Consider the following 25856-nt stretch of genomic DNA (forward strand, 5'->3'; position numbering starts at 1 on the left):
AGCGGTTCTGTTGTGGCTGAGTGACACAGGCAGGGAGAGAGAGAGAGAGAGAGAGAAAGTGAAAGAGAGGGAGAGAGAGAGAGAGAGAGAGGTGTGTGACACAGAGATCCGCATCCCTCTTATGTTCTCCCGGGAAAATCAACAAGGACGCGGGGAAGCCTCTTTCCCGAGCACACACGCACATATCGCCGGCCCGACTTCCGTGCCTCCCTATTGATCCGGCGTCATGGATCCTTGATGACGCCCCCGCGTGTGATGCACCGCGCCCGCCTTCGGGCCGCACGTCACTTTTTATCTGCCGCGCCGATGTCACTTCAAATCAATAATCATCTCAGAGTCATTGACCTCCTCTCACCGGCAGCTCCACCACCAGCAGCTCCTCCATGGAGTCAGAGAGCACAACGGGTTCGCTGTCAGTGCGGACACTGTGTGTGTGTGTGTGTGTGTGTGTGTGTGTGTGCGTGTGTGATGTGTCCACACTCGGCAATTTCACCGCTAGCTTAAGTTACCTCAATAGCGGCCATTATTTTCTCTGTTCCCCCTCAAAGCTCCCTGTCCTCTCATTTCTGTCCTTCTCTTGATTAGAAGTACAGAGAAGAGGAGGAAGGGAGGCGGGGTTAAGGAGGGGGTGGGGGGGGGGAGGGGTCGTCTTACAGTGGAGGTGCTTTCACCTGCACCAGGATGAAGGAGGGGGGGTGGGGGGGGTGCGTCCGAGACACAAGATCCGTTCCATCTGCAAAACCGCGCACACCGCCGCCATTGTCCCACTCGCCGTCATCTTCCTCCTCCGCTGGCCGTGTCTCTGACGAGTCCTTTATTCCCAGGATACCAGCTGCTCGTAAGGTGATCGGTGAAACGCAAACACGCGCACACACACGCACGCACGCGCACACACATGATGAAGATTTTAGTTGGGCATTGATGCCACGGGGTTACATTGGTACACTGGTGCCGGGCTCAGGCGCAGGTGTCCAGTAATCGTGCCCGTTTGACCTCCGTGACCTTTGATTACAGAGGTCATATTTTTCCGCATTCCGCCTGTTTACTCGTAACAAAGAGCTCCGTTGTTGGTGATCTCCCGTGTAACCCGACCGCGGTTTTCCCGCTCCTTCTTCTTCAATAAGGGGGAACAGCTTGCAGCCAAGCAGAACCACGCACACGCTTCTTTTGTAGTTTTTTTCCTTTATGATTTTAACTTCCTTGGCAAAAATACCAGCGGGAGCAAACAAGATAATTGCGATTTTCGACACTCCTGCGCCCCCCCCCCCCCCCTTTAACTAAGTGCCGCTGCGAGCGAGAGTGCCGGAGAGCTTGTGACAGGAGGGACCAAAACAACCTGACGCCATTATCAAATATCCCATTAGCTGCCCCAAAATGGCCGCCGTGTCAACAGCTGAGTAATGAGATCTAATCGGGCTGGAGCCAGAAAAATGAGACCTTAAGAGCACGGTGTGGATCCGCTTGTTTTGTTTTTGTTTTTTTTTTTGTTTCCAAGTTCTCTGGATACAGTGTCAAAGAGGAAGGGAGTGAGGGGGAAGGCATCGGAGAGGAGAGACGCCGTTCGCTAAGTGCACTCCGAGAAGTGCCTCGGAGGAGGAAAGGGACTATTTTACATGCGGATTAGTGTTCGTATCGCCGTCATCAGGCAGCGATACCGAGCGTTGATAGACTGTATTTGATGCCTTCTGAGGCACGGGGGCCTTATCGCTTTCGCCTATCTCCTGTAACACACACGCACACACACACACACACACACACACTGCTCTTTTTCGAGATGCTGAGATGTGGAAGATTGCATTGTCACCTTTTTGTAAAGCATACAACAGTCAATGTCGCTATCTGAATGGGCAAATGTACGCATGCAAACGTGGTTCATACATACATTCAAGGGAGTTGATCTTTGTGCGCCACACACACACACACACACACACACACACAAAGCCTCACAGGTGTGCGTGTTCATTGCTCCCAACACGATCCCTCCTCTGCTCCTTAACGGCTGCATCCAGCACTTCAGATACTTCATTTTACATTCCTGCGTCAGGAATGAAGAGTCGGCTGAAAAAAGAGAGAAAGGCATTGCCTTCCCACTCCCCCCCCCCCCACCCTCCCTCTCGCTCAAATGCTATTAAAATTTTTGTTATGTTTTCCACTTTGGCCCCCTGGTGAAAATAACACATGGGGATTGTCTGGGCCTGAGCCAAACACACATAAATTTCAATATTAATTTGGTCGGCACCTCGGCAGCATCCCCGGCTTCCTAATCTCCCGCCGCACATCTTCATTATCTGAAAGTGTGCTTTCATCTTAATTCCATTTTCATCCATCAAACGTCGGCGAGGTTTGACCTTGCGTGATCTCGACAGAGATAGCGAGGTGGGCAGGGAGTGACAGGGACTGGAGATACGGGGGAGAGAGACGTGGGGGAGGGGGGATAAGGGCCGATGATGGACGAGGATGGAGGGACGAGGAACATGACGGGAAGAAATGCGGGAAGACGGGGAAGGGAGGGAGGGAGGAGGGGGAGACATCTCCCACGCCAAGTTTCGAGGGCCGTTAAATGTGCGAGGAAGTGTGTGCGGCCCGGTTCCATTCCTCGTAATCCTCGTGTTGCGGCGGCGCGCGGCTCGCTAGCGACGGCACACGTCTCTCCTTTTTCCATCCCTCTCCTCTCCCGCTGCTCTTCGCTCATTCCTCCGCTCCATCGCCTCGGGCTTTTCTCCCCCATCCGCCTCCGTCCCCTCTCTCCCCCCCTCTCTCTCACCGGCAGTTTATTTACCCCGGCATCGGGGTTTAATTACTCCTCTGTAATAATTGTCGCTCATAATTGTCCGGATCGTAATTGTCTCGCGCGCTCCTGTCGTCGGGGAACAGGTGGCGCTCGGGATCTGGTTTTTTTTTTTGAAGGGGAGGTGCGCGTGAGAGGTGTGAGGGGTGTGATCGGCGCGCAGGAAAAAAGTTGGCACAGGTCGCGCGCCACCTGGTGGCTTTAACACGCAGATGAAATGAGGGGAGAGTGGCTGATTCTTCAGATGACGTGAGCGCACACACACACACACACACACACACACTACTTATCCACCTTGAATGATACATGCCTGCATGATCAAACTCAAATGGAACGCCTCATTAGCGGATAAGCTGGATATGCTCTCTAACCACCGCCAATCCATCTCTCTCCTCTCTCTTTTGCCTGTTTGGATGGCGGCCCTGATCTCCTAAACGCAGGTTATCTGTCATCAGTGACTCGGGATGGTAAATAAAGAATCATTTATCTTTCTCCGTCCCTTATCTCCGTCTTTTTTCTTCTTCCTTTCTTCATACTCCTCGCCACAAATCTGTCTATCCCTGTAGATCCTAATCGCCGCCTTCTTTCTTTCTCCCACTCCCCCCGCGTTGACATTCATTTTCTTTAGATATAGCATTTGAAGGCTTCTAAATCTCCCATCTGCGCTCGCGCGGGACAGGTAGGAGAGTGTGGGGGTGGGGGGCGGGGGGGGAACAAGCACGCCGCTGCTTCTCATATCCGTGGCGGCGGAGCGCTCGGCTCTGGCATTTGGCCGCGTTTGGCTCCGCTGACGTCGTGTCATGTTTTTCTGCTGACACCCAGACCTGTGTCACAACAAGCTAGCGTTAGCGGCGGGCCCCGGGCGCCTCACAAACTGACAGTAGTAGGCCGATGGTCAGATGCAGCGCTGCCACGGCTGTGATAAATCCCCACATGCTCCACCTAGCCACCCCCCCCCTCCCTCCCTACCCAACCTCCCATGTCATGCCAGAACTAGTCACATGTCACAGGTTGACATGTGAAATGACATGACAATGCCAAAGACTTGACACACACACACACACACACACACACACACGTGCGATGTTTGAATGCCCAGGGAGCGTTTTTTTCTCTCCTCCTGGTGAGCGTCATGTAGGTGTCGGCGTGTAAACAAGAGCTGCATTCCCCAAAAGTAGGAAAAGGCTGATCTCAAGACTTTGCAGGCCGCCTCTATGTAAGCAACACCGCGGTGTCAGAGGGAGGGGAGAGGGGGGGAGGGGGGGGGGTGTGGTTGACACTCGTCGCCGGCGTCTGTGTTAGCGGCGGCGGCGGCTCTAACATGGCGACACAGGAGAAGGCCCTCATCCATTCATTATGAGACGGTGTGCAACATAATTCGCGGCTGACGGACGCGACTGAAGCTCCCGTGGAACATCCGCCAGTTAAAAAAAAAAGAAAGAAGAAGAACAGCACCGCGGCGTGAACACAGATACGTTAGCTGTTCGGTGGACAATGACAATGACTTTTTGCGTCACGCCACCGGCGACGTGACACGGGGGCTCGGTGGGATGGTTCATCCTGCGGCCCGGCGGAAAAGCAGCAGAAGCCCACAAAAGGCTGTAATTTGTCAGCTTGAAGCTAATCCACCGCCACTCAACATCCCCCATCAAGCGAGGGAAAAAAAAAACAACAACGCACGTCTTCTTCGCCATTCAGAGCAGGTCAGGGGTTGGGCTAAGCTTCTGAAGATCTTTAAAGGCACCCCCCCCCCCCCCCTGAATAGTATCTCTGTTACACCAATGGCCTAATCCGCCACTTGAAGAGCAATTAAAAGTTTAGCCCAGACTTTAAGGAAGTAACCATGTGCTTTTTCTTTTTCCTCTCCATTTTTTTTGTTCTTCCTTCCTGCTGGTCCGTCTCTCCGGCTGTACACACGGGGTGCATGCTAATAGTACCGCGAGCAGTGGCGCTCTTCCAAAGGCATCCCAAACACACTGGGAAAAGGGAAAGAAACGACAAGAAAAGGGATGTGGATTAAGGAAAAAAGAAAAACGCTCGGGATGGAAAGAGCAGCCATTTTGTTGTTTCCTCCCCTTTGATTTTTGCTTTCCTCGTCTCTCCAACTTCCGCATCTTTTTCCTCCTTCTTACAATTCCCACTTCCCTTTCCTCCATCCAAAGTGGCTCCCGAGGCTCTGCGGCTAAGAACTCATCTCTCTCGAGTTCTTTTAGAGGACAATTTATGCCTAGCAACAACTTTTCATGGCACAACCCCAAACACACAATAGTCGGAAGCATGAGGGAGTCCATGTTTCTGCTTCCCTGCAGTCTATTTGTATTCATTGAATAGTCTTTTCTTACTGGTGCACATATAGTTATACAGCTATTTCATCTGCCAAAGACTGCAATAAAGGGTCAGTAAAGAGAACGCCAGTCGATAAGCTCTGGGGGACATTCGATTGGTCGGTGTGCGGCCAGGTCATAAAACGACCACATGCTAAAAGGGAAGCGTGGAGGAAAAAAAAACACTCACTCACGCTTTCAAAGATAGATAAGAGAGTGCTAATAGCATCGTCAACTCTTAACGGGGATGTGTGCTGTGTCGCCCATATGTGTGCACCTCCTGTAATGAAAGTATGATATGAAATGTTATTATCACGCTTTGGACCCTTGTGGGTTGTGCGACCTCGCAGCTCCCTGACGTGATTTTTTAAATTAAAGATTGGCATTTGAATCTGTCATTGTAATGTATTATTATGTTGCAAGCCTCCATTGTGGGCAAAGTGAAGCTGAGGAATGGGCAGCTGGAGTGAGAGTGGTTTTCCTAAAAAGGACTTCTTTTTTTTTTATACAGCAGACGAGAATAGAAAAAAGGAAGTACAAAAAAAACCTCTTTGCATCTTTGTTGGCTCGGAAGATAACGTTGGAAAATCAAACATTGAACTTGCGAGGGCCTTTTTTTTTTTTTTTTACCTAGGCTTTGTTTTTTCCGCTCCGCTTTCCTCCCGGAGTCTTAGGTTTTCTTTAGAAATGTCACCCCTGTTCCTCCTCTTCTTCCTGAATGACCTGGGAGGAATGCGGGCAGGAGGAGTGAAGCTTGAAGAAGACGGAGGAAGAAGTTAAGAGGAGCGCTGGAGCCTGACCGGGCTCAGCCAGGCTCGAACATGATACCTGAGACGTTGCAGGCGGCTGCGCTAACAAAGCTGCAGCCAGAATTCCCACAACTTACTCGGCCCTGACAGAAAAAAAAACAACCCCTTCTTGGAAATCCCCCTCATCACAAACACACCTGAGAGACCGACCGCGTCCGGCCTCTTTGTTATCGACTACTGATGCCGGGCGGCGGCGTTCTGTGCTTAGCTTAGCTTAGCATAGTAATTAAGTGCAGCAGTACAGCACCCAAACAGAACCTGAATCCACCCGGATCAGATTCCAATTGATTTCCAGTCAGACGTTCACCTCGAGGGCATTTGTCCCATTTACAGCTTCAGCCTCAGTGTATCCTGTGATCCTTTTTTTTTTCTTGTGAATTCCCACAGTGCTGCAGCATTTGAGCTGTCGCAAAGCAAGCAGCCGTGATTGAGTTGAGGCAATCGAAGACCCCGGCCAGCATGTTGGGTCCGGTGGTGTGCCGTGGCTATTTGGCACTGTCCCCGCGTCTCAGGTGGCGTATTGCAGGTTGCAGTCTGGTTGCCCATTAAAAATGAAACACGGCTTCTTAATTACATACTGGCACTTTTGGCAATCATGGCCGTGCTCATGTGTCACTCCATTCTCTCACTCTCTCCGAACCCCCCCACCCCTTTTTCTTTCTCCCCCTGTTTTACTGGCCTCTTTATCAGTCTCTCCATCTAACTACTCTCCTCTCTGTATCCCTCCATCTCTCTCGGTTGACTGCAATAAGACACTAGCCCTGCAGTTTGTCTTTGCTCCCCTTAGCCCCAAGTCCTACCCGGCCACAATTACTTCCAGTGGTTCACGGTAGTGGGTCACTGCCATCCGCCAAAAGGTATTTACAGCTGAAATTACACACCCTGTGTTTTCCAAGCGGACCTACCTACGTCGTTCTATTATCCTACGCTCCACCCAGAGGCTCTGGTGAAGGTGGGCTTAATTATAAACCCAGACATCCAGAGAGACCGGGTTCAAAAGGCGCCCCGGGGTGGACGAGGACCGGCAGTAGCGCAGGAACACAGTCAGCGTTGTGTGGCGTCGTGCCCACGAGGGACATTGGGGCATTTGATGGGAGGGTCGGATGATGAGAATTCTTTATGAAATGCTCGACATTAAAGCTCCTGCGTGGCCTTACGTAACGACTGTGTTCTCAACCGGGTGTCGACGCGTACGAGGCGCCGCGCGAAGGCCGAACGCTCTCCTACTAAACTATGTGTTGGGTTTGCGAGGAGATAAAAGGCGGGACTGCGGCTCGAGCAGATCGCTGCTGACGGCGGCTCAACTATTAGTTTGCGGTTGAGTAGGGGGGGAGGAAATGAAAATCAAATCCAAGGGGGTCACACATTATTGACAGGAGTGGCACGGCCCTGTTTTTATTGGCTGGAGTCAGGCGGCCCATGTGTTTTCCCTTTAGCGTCCAGGAAACAGGCCCAGCCAAGCTTCGGCCGGAGCTCCCAGTAGGCCTGTGGCTTGTTTGCATTGTTCAATTTTTTGGGGATGACGGATTTGCTCAATCACCCGTGGCTGTCACAGCTGGCTTTCAATCACAGGCGCACCGCAAAAGAGGTCCCGGCATCTGGAAAAGATAAAGCAAACTAGTGCTAACTTGTAATTAAAGACATGCAATGGAAGCTCGGTTGGACACATCGTGGGGTTTAGCTACTTTATACATGGATGTATGGATGTTTTGTTATTTTGTAGCTTCCAAAATGTCCCAAAAAAAAAACAACCCATCACACAAGAGCCAGTCAAAAGACAGAGTTGGCTCACATTAATGGGACTTGGCCGTGACATTTCAGTGTGTATGTGTGAATGCTCCGCTGGAATAATTGGCAGCTGAGTGGACCATGAGGTCAGGAGGTCGGGCTAGGAGATGGAGGGCCCGGCATCAAAGGTCATGTACTCAAGACAGGCTGAACAAACTCACGGGGTCTGGAAATGACCAGTATCTGGTGAAATGGGGTCAGCTTCTGGGTCAGCGTGGTCAGAGCGCGAGGGCGAAGCCTTTCGCCTTGACGCCCACGGCCTGTTTTTATATATCTCACAATGTAAAATCTCCCTCGTCATGGCCCGCGCATTAAAGTGGCTTCGGGTGTCAGCAAAAAAAAACCCAGCCGTCTACCAAGATGTAGTGTGTGTGCGAGTCGGATCACTTTGCTTATGTTTCCATGTGACGAGCGCAAAAAAAAGTTACCTACGATTACTCGGAAGAGAGAGAGAGAGAGCGAGAGAGAGAGAGAGAGAGAGAAAAAACATTGGATTTGACAACTAGAAAGGCATATGCGATTTCACACGGCACGTTGGACAATTCATTTTTCTTTTCCGGCTCCTGCACACACACACACACACACACACACACACACACACACACACACACACACACACACACACACACACACATATATATAAGGGTAAAAAATGACTAAGAGAGAATCACTTTTTATTTTATTCATTTATTTAAAAGACACAGAATGAAGGGAGCGAAGGTCGCTGTGCAGACGGTGGTTGCCGCAGATTCGAATCCAAAGCCTCTGGCGATCTCTGCGTGAACTCCATTTCTGGTCTGCAAACAAATTAGCTTTTTTTTTTCTCCTTTCTTTCTCCTCTCCTCTCTCCCTCTTCTATCTCACTCTCCCTCCAGTGGAAATAAGGGAAATTCAGGTGAATAAAATCTATTTGTTCATTTAACTTTCTCCCCCCCCGCCCCACACCCTCTCTTTCCTGTCAGCTCCTTTTCTCTCGCTCGCAAACTCAATTTTCCCTCGGTGCGCGCCTGCTCGAGTGTTTCTTTTCTTCGGTCTCGCCAGCAATTCATTAGGCAACAGTCGTTTAATTTGTATCATTAGAAAAGCGTGTTTCCCAAGGAGTATGGCACTCCAGTAAATCTGATCCAGACAAAGTACTTTTTCTATCCCCCGACCACACACAAGCTGTTGTGTTTGTTCACACACACCTCGCACCAAACAAGTGTTTGGGAGAAATAGGGTGAAAACAAACAAACAAACAAAAACATGATGAAATGTGGTTTAATATCTTAGCGTCCTTTCAAGTGTTATTACACTTATAGAGAGCCGTTCTCCTTCTGGGCCCCCGATTTTTAATTATGCGACAAATGTTTGACTATCCAAGTGAAATTTGCATGAATATTTATACCAATTCATTTGTTGAGTGTTGATTGTAATTACATGGAAACATGATTCATTGCCAAGATTGCTGTGCTCGCCAGCCAGCCAGAGAAAAACAGGGTGGATACATATTTATATAAATAAATGCAAATATATAAATAAATGCAAATTCACGCACCATCGCACAGAGCCAAAGGAGGCCTGTTTTTTTTTTTTTCCTTTTTTTTCCACAGTGGCTTGTGGGAAATTTCATTATCAAAAAGATAATCTTTCACGGTGTGCGCCTGGCAGGAATGCAGAAGTGCTTCCAGTAAGTGTCTCCGGATGACAAAATAACAAAGAGGTTCACCTTCCTACGGTGACCTGGACGCACTCGCCGAGATTGTCTCTCACGTCCGAGTGCCGTCACTTCATTTGTCACCCTTTTTTTAAAAACAAAAACAAAACCAACAACATATAGACGCACGTTCCCGCAGACCAAACACCCCCGTCGGCCGCGACAAGCCGCTTGACGTGATGTTTTGGCTCCGGCCTCTCAGATAAAAATGCTGGAAGCAAAAAAAAAGGAAAAGGGGAAAGGGATAGATGTAGAAATTAAAAGACGCGGTTACCGTAGATTTCATTTCATCGGGTGAGGCAATCTGGGAACAAATGGAAGGAGATGGAGGGAGAAAGAGAAAAATGTTTGAGTAATGGGCCTCCGTCCTGTTTAATATTCTCCTGACGGAGCGAGGAGACAAGGAGGGACGTAGGGAGGACGAGTGGGAGTACAAGTGATGAGCGGCTGAAGGAGCAGATCAGCTCCGACTGTGTTTGTAACTAATTAATGAACGGCGTTCGCCATTTGTTATGCCATTTATTCTGGTAATGACCACGCCGGATCATGCATTCCTAGCCCCCCCCCCACGCCCCCATTCTCCCTCTTTCATCCCCTCCTCCCTCGCTATCCGCCATTACCTTTTGAGGAACGCTCAGACAGGGAACGAGAGACGCGGCGAGGGAACCGGAGACGGCCCTCCGCTTCAATGACACGCTCGGTTACTGCTTAACTCGGGACACCGGTCGGCAACGAGCGGGCGACACGTAGCGGCGGCGCGAACCCGGCAGCTCGCGGCGCCGACGTGCTCAAGTCGGCAGAGACGGGCGCTCCTCGACTGTACGTGGCGCGCAGCTTTAGCGAGTCGCCAACGTCATCTCGGCCCCTCCCCCCCCCGGAGCTTCAAGCGGGCTCGTGAAAGGCTTCCTTTGTGAAGCCCTCCCGCGTCCCCCCCGCGACAATGTCTCCCCTTTGCTAGTTTTCAGGGTGTGTGAAAGGTATGACCTTGTTTGTTGAGATAAAAGGGCTTTGTTGGCTTTTGTGCGAGAGCAGATTAGGTTGTTTGTCTTGGTTTTTTTTTTTGTGTTTAGGGTCAGGGAAGTGACATCACAGCGAGCTCGGAGATTTATTTTAAAATCTAGCCAGCACACTTCTACGACTCCTCCAGACTCCTTCCAACCAAAGCGTAGTCTCCTTCCCCTTGCCCCCTTTTTTTCCTAACCTATTTCTCTACCATCTTGACCCAAAAACCTTTTTTTTTTTTTTGAAACAGAGGATCCAACGCCCCCGGCTGTCCTCAAACAACACACAAAAAAAATAAAAAGTAACGAAAAGTAAAACCGTCCCTTTTATAGTGACCCCCGGCCGTTTGGTTTCTCTTGTAGCCGTTTCGCCGAGTGACCTTCTCGGTGGTGAGCCAGCCCCAGGACCCTCACCAGCAGGGATCGCTGCAGAGCTGCTACGACAGCGGCCTGGACGAGTCGGAGACGCCCAGCAGCAAGAGTTCGTCGGGCCCCCGGCTGGGCGCCCTTCCCCTGCCCGAGGACAGCTACGAGAGGACAACGCCGGATGGCAGTGTCGGTGAGGCAGAGCACATGGAAAATGGTAGGGGCAAACACTAAAGGAGATTTAGAAAGCGCTAAGATACAGATAACACACACACGTAGAGCCTAGAGCATCCACGTAGAGCCGCACGGCCGACGGTAGCGAGAAACACACAAAAACATGTGAGGTTCGGTCCTTTTTAAAAAAAAGAAAAAGAAATTATGATTTGTTACCAAGTAGACATTTGTGAAAGTGTTTTGAGTGCTTGAGGAACTTCCTGGTTGGTCGTGTAGCCAATCAGGTGCCGGCGTGACGCAGAAGCTGTTCGTCGAAAGCTAGCGCGCCGCCGCGATTTCCCCTCGTCATGCGAGGGATTTATTACAAAACCTGTGGTTCTGTTTCAGAAGAGTGCAGGCTTATTTGATCAAAGGCGCTACACGGGGGAATATATGTAACAGACATATGCTTTCAGATCAACACCTTTCAGGCCGTCTCACTCCTTGTAGTCTGCAGCTCTTTTCTTTGCAAATCCCGCCGAATTTCAGTCGTCGCCTTGATTTCCACTCGACTGAGGCTAGATTTGGTTTCGAGATCTCTTTGAGATGAAGTAAAGGAGGAGTAGCGGTGGGGGGTTAATACCCCACTTGAATTGTTTAGAAGCTGTACCGCTGTAATGATTTGCAACGAGTGCTGGCTGGAGGCCTCGACGAAGGAGTTTATTTTGCTCCAATTGGGAGATGGAGCTGATGTTCTGGAGGTTGTAATGTGAAAAGACTGCAGCCTAGAGAGAGTGAGTGGGAGCAGTGGAAAAAAAAACAAGCCCATTGTAAAGGCAGTCCCTGGATACAGTACTGCATAACCTTCTCACAGCCACCCTGAGCTAGTTTCCAACCAAGACCAAAATATGTGTGCGAGAGTTGGAGGTAATGGTCCCATTCATAGTGTAGGAGTCTGAGGCGACGCTTAACAAGGAGGAGCTGTCTTGAGAGCGCTAAGCCTAAGTGCAGAGGCTTCCCCACTGCAGCTTAGGATATTCAAATGGCGTACGGAGTCACTCTTTTTTCCGGTTTTCTTTTAGAGGGATTTGTTTGGGAGATGATGTCTTAACTTATCTCAGATCAGTGGAGTCGATGTGGCGTTCCACTGTGTCCACGAGGTGAAGCCCGGACAACCCTCAGAGAGGTGTTAAACGACTAGTTATGGGTTTGCAATGACCCCCCCCCCCCCCCCACGCCCCACGCCCTCCACCTCCGCCATCCACCTCCGCCCTCCTCCCAAGAAAGCAGATAGGTAGTCGGGCACAGATGTGAACGTCAAACAGGCAGTTACAAAGGTGCCCAAAGGTGAGCTCGCTCCAATTTCGGCCTGAATGCAGATTAAAAAGGATTTAAACCACTTTAATGTGAGCTGATAGGGCTGCCTCGAGGATACTTAAAAATCTCCCTTTCCAGACAATAGGCACCCAGTTCCAGGCCGAATTAGACCCAATCTAAAGACTCATTTCAATTTGGCCTCCATTTAAAAGTAATAGGACGGGGACAGCCGAGAGCAGACGTCCAAGTTAGAAGTGAGGTCGGCCTGTCAATCAAACCCACCTGGAGAACAAGCAAAGAACAGCGTCTATTGTGAAGAATGGGAAGCATTGAGTACCAACAAAAAAAGCCCATGTGAGATGTCTTAGGATTAGCACATTGACCCGCAGTCTGTGGTAATTTCATCCCGATCAATTTTCAGTTTCAGCTCAGCGAACATATGTTGTAAATTCTCCCCTTTTCGACTGTTTCAGCGGGTGCTATTGTACAGTACACTGGAGCTTTAGAGATTTGCTGGAGGAACAGCAGCGTCAAGGTCACTTCATGATCAGTATCCAGGAGAAAACGCCACGCTCTGCTGCTGCTCGCTATCTTTAGTGAGATCAGCTGAACTCTGTGTGTGTGTGAGTGTGTGTGTGGAGATGGAAAGGCGTACTAGTACAAGTGAGTTTCATGTGAATTTGGGCCTGTTTTGTTCAACACATTGTTTACAACATCAAAGCAACCGCTGCATCTCTGGCCGCGCACGAGCTCCGTTCGGTTCGTATTAGCGGCCTTGACGTGAGGCGAGCAGCAGGGTGGCCTCGTGGCCTGGGAGCAGCTAATTGGTCTTGGTCCCGTCATTCAACCCAAGAAAAAGGCAGCTTTATGCTTCCTGTTCAAGTGTCCTTGAGGAGACACGCCGAGCCCTCTGCTCGCTCACTTCTCCGAGGTCACTCTGGATAAGGGCCTCGGCTAAATACCTAAGAGTAAAGTAAATGCAATCATCTAAGGTTAGGGCAAATATTGGCAAAGTGCTTCACCCTCTTGAGGGATGCTAACTACAGCCATTAGCACTCCCTCTTGTGTTGTAGCCAAAAAACACACACACACACACACACCACTAGCACTGCTTTATGTGAAACCTTAGCCCTTTTAGGATTTAACAGGAAAGGAGGGGGGGGGAGCTAGCAGATGGCTTTGTGGCACCCAGTGTTGGTGTTAGCGTCATTAGCGACAGGTAATTGTCGGCATGACTCAGTTTTATTCCTTTTTTTGTCCCGTGGAAGACCGAAAAAGGAGGAAGGGAAAGGGCGAAGGCGACGTCCGCGTGTCGTCGAAAATGGGTCGGCCTCAATTCATCGCCATTGAAAAGCGTGACCCCCCCGCCTCCCGAGACCAGAGTGTCAGTTTGCAAACCAAAGTCTGAGGATTTGAGTATTTGTTGTGAACGGTGTTACCGATTCATCATGTTTGATGGCCGCTGCTTTGTGGCGGGGTCGAATGCGGACAAAGGGCTCTTTTCCGGCTCTAACTCGCTTGTTGTCGATCGATGTTCGCACAATGTGCAGGAACAATCGTCCTCCGCTGCAGCTGCTCGTCTGTCTCACACACATGAATGCACACACACCAACAGCCACACACACACACACACGCGCGAGCGCAGGCATCCGTATTAACACGAATCCAGACACACACACACACAGTCTGTTTTTCACTCCACGGCCTCCCGCTCGTCATCCCCTATACTTCCTTTCCACCGCGCACAGATGTACCGAGGGACCGTGTTTTCTTTTCCTCATCTCCTTCATCAAGGTCAGGTTTCGAACTTTATTATTTTCTGTTGGTTGACTTCTTTCCGTGGGGAGTGTCAAAGAAGAAGAAGAAGAAGAAGAAGAAGAAGAAAAAAACAACAAGCTCTCCATCCAAGACAGATTCTTCCAGAACCGTCTCCAAACAGGGAGTGCTGGGGTCATCGCGGGAATACGAACACATTCTTGACCCCAACGCACACCGCACAAGCGATCACACAGGGCTGCTCTGTAGTTCCCTCTTCACAGGCGTCGTTTCGGCAGAGCGCGAGACGGTGGAAAAGCCGGAGAATTCGGCTGCGTCGCCACCGATTTTCGCGGGGTTTCTTCAGCCGAACGGCGCACGGAGAGTTCAATTTGTCGTTTCTGATGCCAACCAATCTCCTTGAGTGCCGCGCGGCGTCGCGCCGTTGCCCGACGGTGACGTTCGTGTGCATTTCGCGAAGTCTTGATCTTTTGGATGCGCAGCTGGCCCACTCACTTATTCATAAGCTTTATACCCTGGTGCTCATCAGATATTCATAAACGCTGAGTGTTTGGAGTCAAACACCCGATTAGGCCGTTACGGATGTGGAAGAGCCCTTCCAGATGTGCGCCGCTATCGCTAGGTCAAACACTCGCGCTCTATTATTGATCTCCACATTGCCGGGGGCGGGGCAGTGGGTTTTTTTTTTTTTTCTTCCCTTCCAATTTTTTTACCCTGTTAGTTCAAGTACATCTCAAAATAACATCCCTCCACGCTGCCCTTTCATCGCGAGTCAGGTGTCTGAGGTGTGCAAAGTGTTTTCTTATGAAACCTCGGCGCCAATGTGAACAGCTCGAGGCGCTGAAGATGTAATAATTGTTCGGCGCATCAGCGCGGCTACACGGTTTGCTCTGCTCGGTGCGGTAGGTCACGCTGCCCAGGATTTCCACTATTTGATCCACAGTGTGAATCCTCATGCGCCGGCTTTATTATGGAAATAACATGCTAATGTTGGATTTGAACCTTTTACCCTCGACCTCACCTGCTTGAGTACTCACAGGTACGCGAGAAAGCTAATGTGTCCGCGCGTGAGCGCCAGCGCGGGGCGGCTCAACTTTGCTCAGCGGGACTTTATCACTTCATCTGTGCCTTGTGACGCTCACCGAGAGGTTATATATTAGTTTACCCAACTTTTTTACTTACCGCTACATCACCGAGTGCATCTCGCCGGGGCTGACGCCGGATTTCATTTACGCCGGCTGCTAAGACGGATGAATCGTGCAAATTTATGGTAGCCTCTGAGAGAGTAATAGCACGTTTTACTGGCTGCTAACGTTAGCATGCCTCCCACGTTTCTGTGCTTTGGCTGCCAGACAACACCCCCCCCCCCCACCCTGCACACACACACACACACACACACACACACACACCGGGCTCTATCTCTCTCCTGCCTCTCCCGCTGAGAAATCTCGGGCTACCGCCGTTGGATTACAAACATCATCATTTAGTGTTGGCTAGCTGGCCCGATGGAGTAGGACAGACAAGTGGCACATCACTGCAGCTGTCAGCGAGCGAGTCGGTGTGTTCACACACCGTCTGAGCCTGTGCTAACACACACACACACACACACACACACTGAAATGAAGACTTTTACACAGAGAAATGAACACACATGCTCAGGCCCAGAAAAAAAACAAATATGCTTAAGCCACACACACACACACACACACACACACACACACACACACACAAACACACACACACACCTCATTTAGCTCTGCATCATTTTCCAGCTTTGTGAAGCACCTCACTAGATCACTTCATTGTTGTTGTTTCTTTCTATTTCCAAAGCTTTGCCCGCTGGAATGCTGCTTAGCCTGGTTAATAATGTGCATGTGTGTGTGTGTGTGTGTGTGTGTGTGTGTGTGTGGGTGTGTTACTCTGTTCATTAGGCAAGCCCAATTGTAGGGCCAGATGGCAAAGCGAATTTGTTTAATTAAAACCATTCATATTTCAAGAGCGGAGCGGCAGCAGCACTGGTCTTCGGTCTGATTTCCCCCAACTTGATGGAGGGCTGCGTGTGCGTGCGCGTGTGCGTGTTTGTGTAGCTTGCCTATCAGCACCCGGTGGAAAGCGCGATGGTGAAAAATCACCCAGCGGAAGGCGTTCGCGCTATCAATCAGCATGTTACACACTCTCCCCTCTCCACCCTCCTCTCCGATTGGCCTCCCCAAGGTCGCACTCCACGTGTGCGCCGGTTAAAAACACTCCGGCATTAATTAGGAAATTCAAAATCGGGACGGAAATGAGGGAAATAATAATGAGTTGCACTTGCAGTCAGGTGCACTTTGCGGCGGGGTTTGGACGAAACCGTGCGCCCGCGGTCCTCCGCCGCGTGTCACTCGCTCATTTCCATCTGTCCCTCACCCCACGCCCCTTCTTTGCCTTTTTCCCGCGATCTCTCCTCGGGCGAGCCGACGGCACGGGAGATGGAACGAACAAGAGGAGCTGGCGAGACCGCCGCGAGTGAAAGCAGCGAGGGAGAGCATGGCAACGCGGAGCAAATGAGTAACACATTGCTCAGGCGCCCAGAGATGGATCGAAGGATGAGAGGTTTGGAGAGAGACCAGCAGATAGATGGAGAGGAAACTATTTTGAAGAAGGAAAAAAAAGAACACACACATACAGTCGACGGGGGGACAGAGAATGAGAAACGGGAGGGAGGGTGGAGGAAAAAAGTAAGAGACGGGGGTTACGTGCGCGGCGGAGTTGCCAGCGGGGGGAGGAGGGGGGGGGGGAGTGGCGCTCGACAGAGAGATGATTGATCACTGCTCAGCCGGAGCCGGCAGGTATTCAAATGGTAGCCCGGTGTCACATCCACACAACTGTCTATCCCCCCCCACCCCCCCGCCGCCTCCGTCTCTCTCTCCACATGGGCACATGTGGACCGGCAGAGCCCGCCCGGTGCCGTCTAACTCCTGCAACACGCCCACCCGGACCGAATGAAGCCGGAAGTAACCGCGCCTCTTGGCGTGACGCGGAGAGAGACGGCGAGGAATCTGCTCGCTAATGTTCACCTGCGTGTCCCGCTGCTGGTGTCACGCCGTGGACCGTTCTCACCGGTACGGAGGCAGCCGTTGCTGGCAAGAAAAAAATATATCATTAGGGTCCGAGCAATCCGACGGACCCTAATGAAACTCTTAGGTTCGTCCGCACTCCTGTGATTTCTATTTTAGAACATTGGCCGCCATTTTGGGGGGGATTTGTCGTACTCCAAAACGCACCAAATTTTGCGCGCTCGTCAAGCCTCGGTGGAACTAAACGTATGACATCGGCGTCAAAAAAAAAAAAAAAAAAAAAAAAAAAGGCTCTCCAGCGCCGCCCTAGAAGTCGGACCGGCGACGCCCCCCCCTCGCCCAGATTGGTCGATTAACTTAGCGAGGACCCGCTCCCAGCTGCCTGCAGCTTTAATTTGGTTTTTTATTTGTGATTCATCTTTCCAGACACAATGTCCAGGTTGCTCTGGCCTCACAGCGAGCAGCTCTCACCGTAGCGCCACACCAAATATATAGAGTCCATAAGACAATGACACAAGGTACATTTCAGGGCTAGCAAGATGATGAAATCCTATTTCTTCCACATATTGTTTCTTTTTTCATCATCTTTCTTGTGAATCTAACCTTTTTAGACCACTAAACAAGCCACACACACACACACACACACACAAAAGCTTTTTGAAACCACTCAGCTCGACTATAATGAACAGGTTTCTTTCGGGGCGCACTTTGTGGGCGACGTTGAAGCCGAGTTTCTGAAACAATTGAGTATTCTTTATCCTCCAAATATTACGCTCTCTGGCGATGTAAGATGCTGCCAGAGAGAGACTGCCAAAAAAATAAATAAAAATAAACAAGAAGTGTATTGTGCAGGTCCGGGTGTGGACGACGGCATTTGTCGCTGCGGCGTTTTGTGCGGCGCGAGAATCGGGGCGGGCACCCACCCTCCCCGACGGCCATTCGGGCGAGTTCACAGGCGGTGACGCGCGGCGGCGGCGGCGGCGGCGGCGGCCATTTGGTCCGAGAGACTGGAAGCACCGAACATGGGGCCTCGCTCGCGCGGCGACAGGGCGGCGAACGCGCTTCACGGGCCGTCATTGTCGAGCGAGCGAGGCGGACGCGTCGGTTTGATACGTCGACGCTGGCGGGGAGAGCGAGCAGAAGAGCGGGGATGAGGTTGTTTCCCCCCCCCCCCCCCCACCGGGCCGCGGGGGACATGACTGCGTTGCCGATGAGGGCCTGCAGTCATCGCGCGCCCGCCGCGTGCATTTCCTGCCTTTTCTCTCTTCTTGTCTTCGGCGCGACGAGGCGGCGACTGGCAATTTGGCTCGTCTCCAAACGGCACGGGCGGTTGTTATGTTCGGGAGGACGGAAAGAAAAAAAACAAAACACTTTCTCTGACAGCTGTTAATTTGGAATGCACCTCGCTTTTTATATTATATTCCCTCCCTCCCCCCCCGCCACCCTCCACCACAACACACCCCACCCACACACCTCTGTCTCGATATCATCACTCCTTGGCGAGGCTATGTGTGTCAGGTGTAACGTTTGGTGGGGCGGTCTCCTATGAAGACAATTAAACACCTCCAAGGCACTCAGCCAAAGCCTCCCACCCTCCCTCTTTCCTCCCAGACACTCTGTCTTCTTGCCTCCTCCCACCTTTACACACCTCCTCCTGGTCCTCCATCCTCTCTCTCTCTCTCTCTCTCTCTAACTTCCCTCCCCTCCGTCCCAAATAAGCGGTTCAGGATTCGGAGCATGAGCGTGGACGAGGTGAAACAGGTGGTGCCGGAGGAACATCAGGCGTGGCGCGCCGGGACACGGTGTGGGTGCCATGTCCTTCCCAGTGTGGCGCCCGGAGCGCGGGGAGCGAGCGAGCGAGCGAGCCGCTAGTGGCGCCAATGATCTCAACTGGGCTGCCCACGAGTGTTTACTTCTTTACTCGGTACATATTCTGATCCTCTGAACGTGGGCCGAGCGTACCGAGAGGAGACCACTGCGAGGGACAACCGTCCATATGTATGCACATATGTTACGGCGCGCCAGCTTCACACCGGCGGCGTAGCCGAGAGGAAACGGGCGGACGGATATGAAGAAAAAAAAAAGAATGAATTTTTTTTGGTGTGTTTTTTTTTCGCACTTCGGGGGATTTGTTGAAAAAAAAGCAGAAAAAAAAGCACAAACAAACAGAATTGAGAAAAACACATTCAGGTGTTCACACATTCTGTAGGCCGACACCAAGCCGGGGCCGCTCATGCATTCATTCATACATTCGCCAAAGATTCTATACTTTATGTGCAAACACCGTCTCTCACCCCCCCCCCCCACCACCTCTCCGCCTTATACACCACCACACCACCCTACTCATATCTCACAGTTAAGGCGCATACACAAATCCATGCATAATAACTCTGCTGGAACACTTTTGTCCTGCTCGACGCATTCTCTCCGCCCGTCTCCCCCCCCAAAAAAAAAAGAAAAGAAAGAAAAACGAGCTGGCAATTTAATTTCGCACACAAGGAACGCCGCGCGGATTAGGAGACGCGGCGCATTGATGTGATTTCCGAGAAGAAGGAAAAAAAACAAAAAACAACCCACTAAAACACTCAAAAAGGTGGAGATGTTGTTTTTTTTTTTTGCCAAAGCCTCAACTGAACCAGATGCAACCTGCCTCCGGCCAATATACACAAATGTGACTTCATGTTAGAGATGGTTTCCCAAAAGTGGGGAGAGATCTCCTCGTCTGTGTGTGAGTGGATTTTCAATACGAGCAGAAACACTCATCTTGACCTTTTCAGGTAGGAATTGCAAATCACGGACATCTTCCTGCCTGTGTTTATGCATGAGCTGACCCGCATGTTCCAGCCTCCCCTCTCTCTGTGCATCCACCACATGGCCCGCCAGCAGCTCAACCCTCGGACAATCCGATAGTTTCCAGGCTTTTTTCTCCTTTTTCTTTCGCCGCCCACAACTCTGTCCCCAACATACGTTTAAGCTCGCGAGAAAAAGAAAAAAAAACAATACAAAAACACCGAAAAACTTTTGTTTTTGTCGCTTTTTTCCCTCGTCTTTTTTTCCTTCTAGGTTCACCCACGTGTGCCTATTTCCATAACAGCTTGCTGTGCCACATCTCCAGCAGGCCTGGCTGTGAACTGGCATTCCTTCCGGGAAGGGATTTTTGTCAGGAAACTCCTGCACTCTGCCAGCAGCGTCGGCTGCTGCCACTAATTGATAGCAATTAGGTCGTATTATTTAGGAATTTGACATCATGTTTGTCTTTAATCGGGGTGGTTTGATGACTCAGAGACGCGGCTAAATGCTGTAAAACTGTCAAAACACAGGCAAACAAACGCGCGCTTCCTTGCTGCAGGCGTGATGTGGAAGGCTAATGATGTTTCGGTGCGAGGGGGAGGAAGATGAGGAGGGGGGGGAGGCGGGGGGGTGGGGAGTGGGCGGCGGTCTCGGAGGCTGTGTGACGCTTCCTGCCGCTTAAGCCACGCCGCGAGCCGTTCATGCGCGGCAGCCGTGTCACACGACGGGGTCAAAGTCAGCGTCGGCTCCGCCGGCTTGTGTCGCAACGGCTATTGCGGCGGAGCGTCGCTTCCTTTTACCACGTTTAGCACTCGTGAACACGCGGCGAATTCTTGAAAACACGCCAGTACGGCACAGTGAAGCGTTTAGGATCTGGAGTTCACCGGGTGCAGGTACGCAGCATCGTACCAACACATGATCACCGCTACGTTTTACTGCGTTCATCGGTGGTTTAGTTACTGTTAATGCACCACTTGAAGGCGCTGGATATACATAGACTGAGAACGCATGAATCCAAAGTCCGACAAAGGTCCTTTCTTTTGTTGTAAATCGGGAATTAAGTGTTCATAAGCTGCTTATAAATACTATGGTGGGTGGAAGCGCTGGACAGAAAGTGGTTGCGGATCAATACGGAGTGCAGAGTGTGTTCCAGCATGCATGTATAATATAGTGTATGTGTGTGTGTGCACATGCCTCTCGCAGGTGTGTTTGGATCCAGGCAGAGATGCATCATCCTCTCAGCGGTGCAACAAGACTACCGGTCCGCAGCCCACCAGAACTTATTTTTACTCCCCTCCATCCTCTCACTCCCCTCCTCACCCTCGTCGCCGCCTCGCCTTATAAAAATAGATGAAAGCGTGCAACAATGGGAAGGAGGGGGTTATCCTCTCCCTCACCCTCGCCTCTCTTTGAGGACTAATGCGTCTCATGTGGAGGGAGGGTTTAAGGAGGGCGGGATTAAAACGAAAAGCTCACACAGTGCACAGAAGGCGACTCGCCGGCCGCCCTCTGGCACAGCCGTGTTCGGGGGGTGTCGCCCGCTGTGACCTCTGACACCCGAGATGGGCTTCATAACATCGCCCCCCCCACCCCCCCGTCCTCGCACATACCTTTCCACACAGAAAGACGCATACAGAAGGCTTCGACACGCGCACACACACACACAAAACCCTCCTTATACAGCTGTATGCATGCTTGCACACAATCCACCTGGAGGGACAATATCCTCCTGAGTTCCTCGAGCTGAGGAATTTCATTATTCCGTCTCCCCTTATTTCCTTTTGGCAGGCTTTTTTTATTTCTTTTTTTTTTTTTTTTTCAAGGCGCCGCACGGCTCATGGACACAATTACTCAGGGTCATATATGCATTAGTAAAAAAAAATAATAAATCCCCCCCCCCGCACACTAGATGTGTGCGTATTTATTTTTTCTATTTCAGGGTGAGGAAAAAAAAAAGATTCTCCGGTTCTATTAAAAGAGAACATAAGGGTATAAGGTTCGGTCTGAGCGAGTGACTTGGTGCCTTTAGCGAGAGACTTTTCACAATGGCTTGTCGATTTAGTCCATCGGAAAAACCAGTTTCCCTGGAAACTGCGAGCCACGAAATGCACATAATGGTCGGCATTAGCAGCGTCCACGTTTAGCGAAGGCCTAAAGAGAGCGAAAGACAAACGTTTTGCATGAGATGGTGGCGTGTGTGCTGCTCACGCCTGAGTCCTCCTCTTGCTTTTCTCTTGTCGGTGTGAAGCTGCATTGTTGACCCTTTCAAGGGCTTTGGCGACTTCATGCTCACAATGCGAACAGATTATACATATAACATCAACATAAAGGCACTTAAAAGGAAAAACTGCTTTTTTTTTCCCAACAAGAAAATACTATCTCTCTCCATTCCTTGTTCATGAATACTTTATCGCTCCCGCAAGCTCGTCTTTCTTCCTCTCCATCGCCCTGTTCTCCTATGTTGGAATGCAAGGATTTAAAGTTGAAGTGAAATGTCCTTGCCGGGAATAAAACAACCCTGCGATGCCACGAGCTTCCTCTTCCTCGCGCCGGGATGAATATGTATCGGCGTTCGGTACCGGTCCGCGGGTCGGTTGGTACCGGGCCGCACACAAAGAATGAATGATTTTTTTTTAAAAAAGTTTTAAAAAATGGTGGGAAAAATGTTTTATTTTGAAAAAAGACCGGATAGATCCATCTGTGCGTCTGAGCCTCTTGACACACGTTACCCCAAAAACAAAACTTAAAAGTCTGCTTCAACTCTGCCGGTATTCTGGTCTAAAATCAAGGCAGAATATGATGAGATCGCCAAAAAAAAGATTAGTTTCGATTTCAAACATCCTGTTTTTGTCAAGCGGGATTTAAGATAAGCAGTAGACTGACATAAAGGTCTAAGTTAAGCAGTAGACTGACATAAGGGTCTAAGTTAAGCAGTAGACTGGAGATGAAGGTCTAAGTTAAGCAGTAGACTGGAGATGAAGGTCTCGGTTAAGCAGTAGACTGGAGATGAAGGTCTAAGTTAAGCAGTAGACTGGAGATGAAGGTCTCGGTTAAGCAGTAGACTGGAGATGAAGGTCTCGGTTAAGCAGTAGACTGGAGATGAAGGTCTCGGTTAAGCAGTAGACTGGAGATGAAGGTCTAAGTTACGGAATAGACCGAATATAAAGTCCACACGTTGAGTGTCTCCCATCACCCTGACCCAAAAAAAAGACGCAAAAAAAGGTTGGGGACCGCTGATCTAGAGCCCACGACTTTCATGAATTTCACCGAGTCTCTTTCCCCTTATCGGCCCGGCGCTCCTCCTTCTCCTCGTCCTCCCCCGGCCCTCCCCCGTGCTGCTTGGAGGACGTGGGTCGCGAAGGCTAAGAAGCGAGCGTACTAGCATACAAATTCCCTCAGGTGTGGATTTGTATTTGTTTTCCCCACCTCAAGGTGACAAAACAAGGAGCAGAAAGTAGTCCTCCTGTCCTTTGTGCACCATTCACCGTGACGGCCGTCTTTTCAAGGCCCGTGAAAGGCCGCAATCGCCCTCACAAAGCTGCGGGCTCAGTTACGCTCCTCCTTGATGCCTGCCGCCCTAGAAAGCAACAACGTCTTGTGTGAGGTGAAGAGGAACGCCGGAGTGGCAGTCAAAAGCCTCCGTTTCAGCGGACACGATCAGTGGGAAGTAACGCGACACCGAAAAACCAAACAATGGCCGCTCCTGTGGCGGGAGCTTTGATGGGGGGATAGCCAGGTGTGTTGTTTGTCTTTCCCTGGGGAGTTTTGTAAAAAAAAAGAGAAAAGATTAACCCTTTGAGCAAATGCAATCGGGGCACACCTGTTTCAGTTCAATTGTGGCAAAAGCGTGCGACTCTTTGTCTGTTGCCTGTTCCCTTTTGTTTGCGGTCCCGCCCGCAGACTAATGGCTACCTCGAGGGCTAAAACAATAGCATTTATCTTGTCTGCAGCACAAAGAAAACCCTCAGGCAACCACTTTGGCGGAGGTTGTGGGACGAGTCACGGGAGTGCCTCCCCGGGGCGCACGCGATTAGATTTAAGTGGAGGAGAAGCTAACGAATGAACAATGACCAGCGGAGAGAGAAAGGAGCGACGCTCGAAGAAAAGTCGAAGCCGCTTCGCGAGTCGTCCGACTTCCTGGAGGTAATCCCAGTGGCCTGCTCTTTGATTTCTTTTTGTGACTTTTTCAATATTTTTTTTTTTCACACAAAGCAACCTTTCAACTTTCATCAGAGAAGGCGGAGAAAGAGAGGAAGGACAAAAAAAAAATAAAAAAAAAAATAAAGGAAGCAGGAAGAGACTGACATGATGACAAAAGACGCCCCCTGCATGCGCCCCCGCCGCCGATGGCCTGACAAAACAGAGCGTCCTAATCCAGATGATGTGCCTGCGAGTCCTGCTGACAACGCAACGCACATTCACGGGCACACGCATAAATACATATGCGGAGGGACCCGATTTAAACGCGCGAGAAATCGCTCTCTATCTCTTTGAGCGCATGCCCTGAAATCAGCTTTTGGCAGCCTGCGCAAACATTGTATCGCCTGCAACTCGCCGCGAGTGAACGGATTTTGTTTAATTGTTGGAAGGATGCGGCTGAGAAGAGGCTTACCTCTGACACATCAAGAGCGCGCATACGTAGAAGTGACGGAAAAACCCTTTGTGCTGTAGGTGTAAGTGAAAACATCACGTGAAATATAAGAAAGGGAGAAGAAGAAAAGAAGAAGCCGTGTGGTTTGGAGCGTTTACAAATTAACACTGGAGTGTGTGTTTTTTTTTCTTTTTTCGGGTTGCACAAGGGCGACTGTACACTGGGGCGGTGGGGTGCAGAGAAGCGCTGTTTAGCCTCCCACACACAATGTACGGTTCGGATTTTGAAAATCTTCTGGAAGTGACAGATTGGGTTCACACACTGCGCTGGGAAACAAGTTACAGTCATTATCCAGTCGGAGCGGTTATGATGAACTCCTTCTTTAAACTACTCTTTGGGTAGTTGGCTCATAGCAGGAGTGGACCACACACAAACACACACATACACACACACACACACGAGTATGTTTGCCAGTTCATGGCTTTCTCACACCTAATAAAGAACTACTTTTATCCAATTATAGGGGAAGTCCAGCATTTTCGTCCAGTTCGTGCCACAGCTTGAATATTAGATTTGGACGTGGACACTGTTAGCACAGAGCAGACAGCGCTGTGAGAGTGACCTGTCAATCACAAGGTAGCCACACCCTGAATTATCCCGCGCTGCATCGTCTGTTGAACTCTTGATGGGACCGTCATTCATTTAACAAAACATTCTGTATCGATGAGGACTTTAAAGTAGCGCCAATGTTTGCTAACACAATACAGTAAGTGGGAAGTAGGGTCATTTTCTCATTCATTCAGGAGGCGTCGCCCCCTGATGGTCGTTAGACAGAATGCACGTTCAAGGCGCTTCATGAGAAGCATCTCGCTCGGCTTCTCATGTCCGTTTGAGGCGAGCGGCATGCAGCTGCAGAAGTTGCTACCGGCATAGCAGAATCAAACTGTCCGTGGTCGCATTGCATTGTGGGAACTGGAAGCGCAAAATGTGCATTAGAAGCAAATGGAATCTCTTGTTCTGCTGCATGAACTTTGACAGAATCCATTTTTATTTATTTTTTACCATCCATTAGGAGTCTGTGAGGTTCATAGTGCAATATTAAATCATCGTAGAACATTCTTAAAGAACCTTAAACAAACAGTTAGCTCAATACTCGACGTTGTAGGAGTTTAGAATAATCTAAATTTAAGGGGAAACGACTCCATGAGTCTGACTTTTACCGACAGTGAAAAAGAAAAAAGAGAAAGAGAGAGAGATGAATGATGGTTCCATCACCCCACACGTTGTGAATCTGAAGTCAGGCCAGCATAAATCACTTTAATCCCTGAGCGATTGCAGACGGAGCAAGGACACACACACACACTCGCACACACACACACACACACACACACACACACTCTT

The 25856-nt window shown here is 50.3% G+C and overlaps 1 protein-coding gene across 5 annotated transcripts in view; it reads left to right on the top strand.

The window, feature by feature from the left end:
* The window catches only part of pcdh7b (protocadherin 7b), a 105815-nt gene that overhangs the window by 38630 nt on the left and 41329 nt on the right, over nt 1-25856 (top strand). For 2 of the 5 annotated variants that reach the window (XM_068587689.1, XM_068587694.1), the window contains exon 2: nt 10770-10989. The exons of 2 other annotated variants lie outside the window; for them this stretch is intronic. In XM_068587689.1, coding sequence (XP_068443790.1) covers nt 10770-10989 — 220 coding nt within the window. The remainder of the gene's footprint in view (nt 1-10769; nt 10990-25856) is intronic. One more of the 5 variants, XM_068587692.1, reaches the window with a different exon arrangement.

Source organism: Clinocottus analis, unplaced genomic scaffold (genome assembly GCF_023055335.1).
Source record: "Clinocottus analis isolate CAN_PGR_092001 unplaced genomic scaffold, fCliAna1.0.p SCAF_21, whole genome shotgun sequence".
Classification (NCBI taxonomy): Eukaryota; Metazoa; Chordata; class Actinopteri; order Perciformes; family Cottidae; genus Clinocottus; species Clinocottus analis.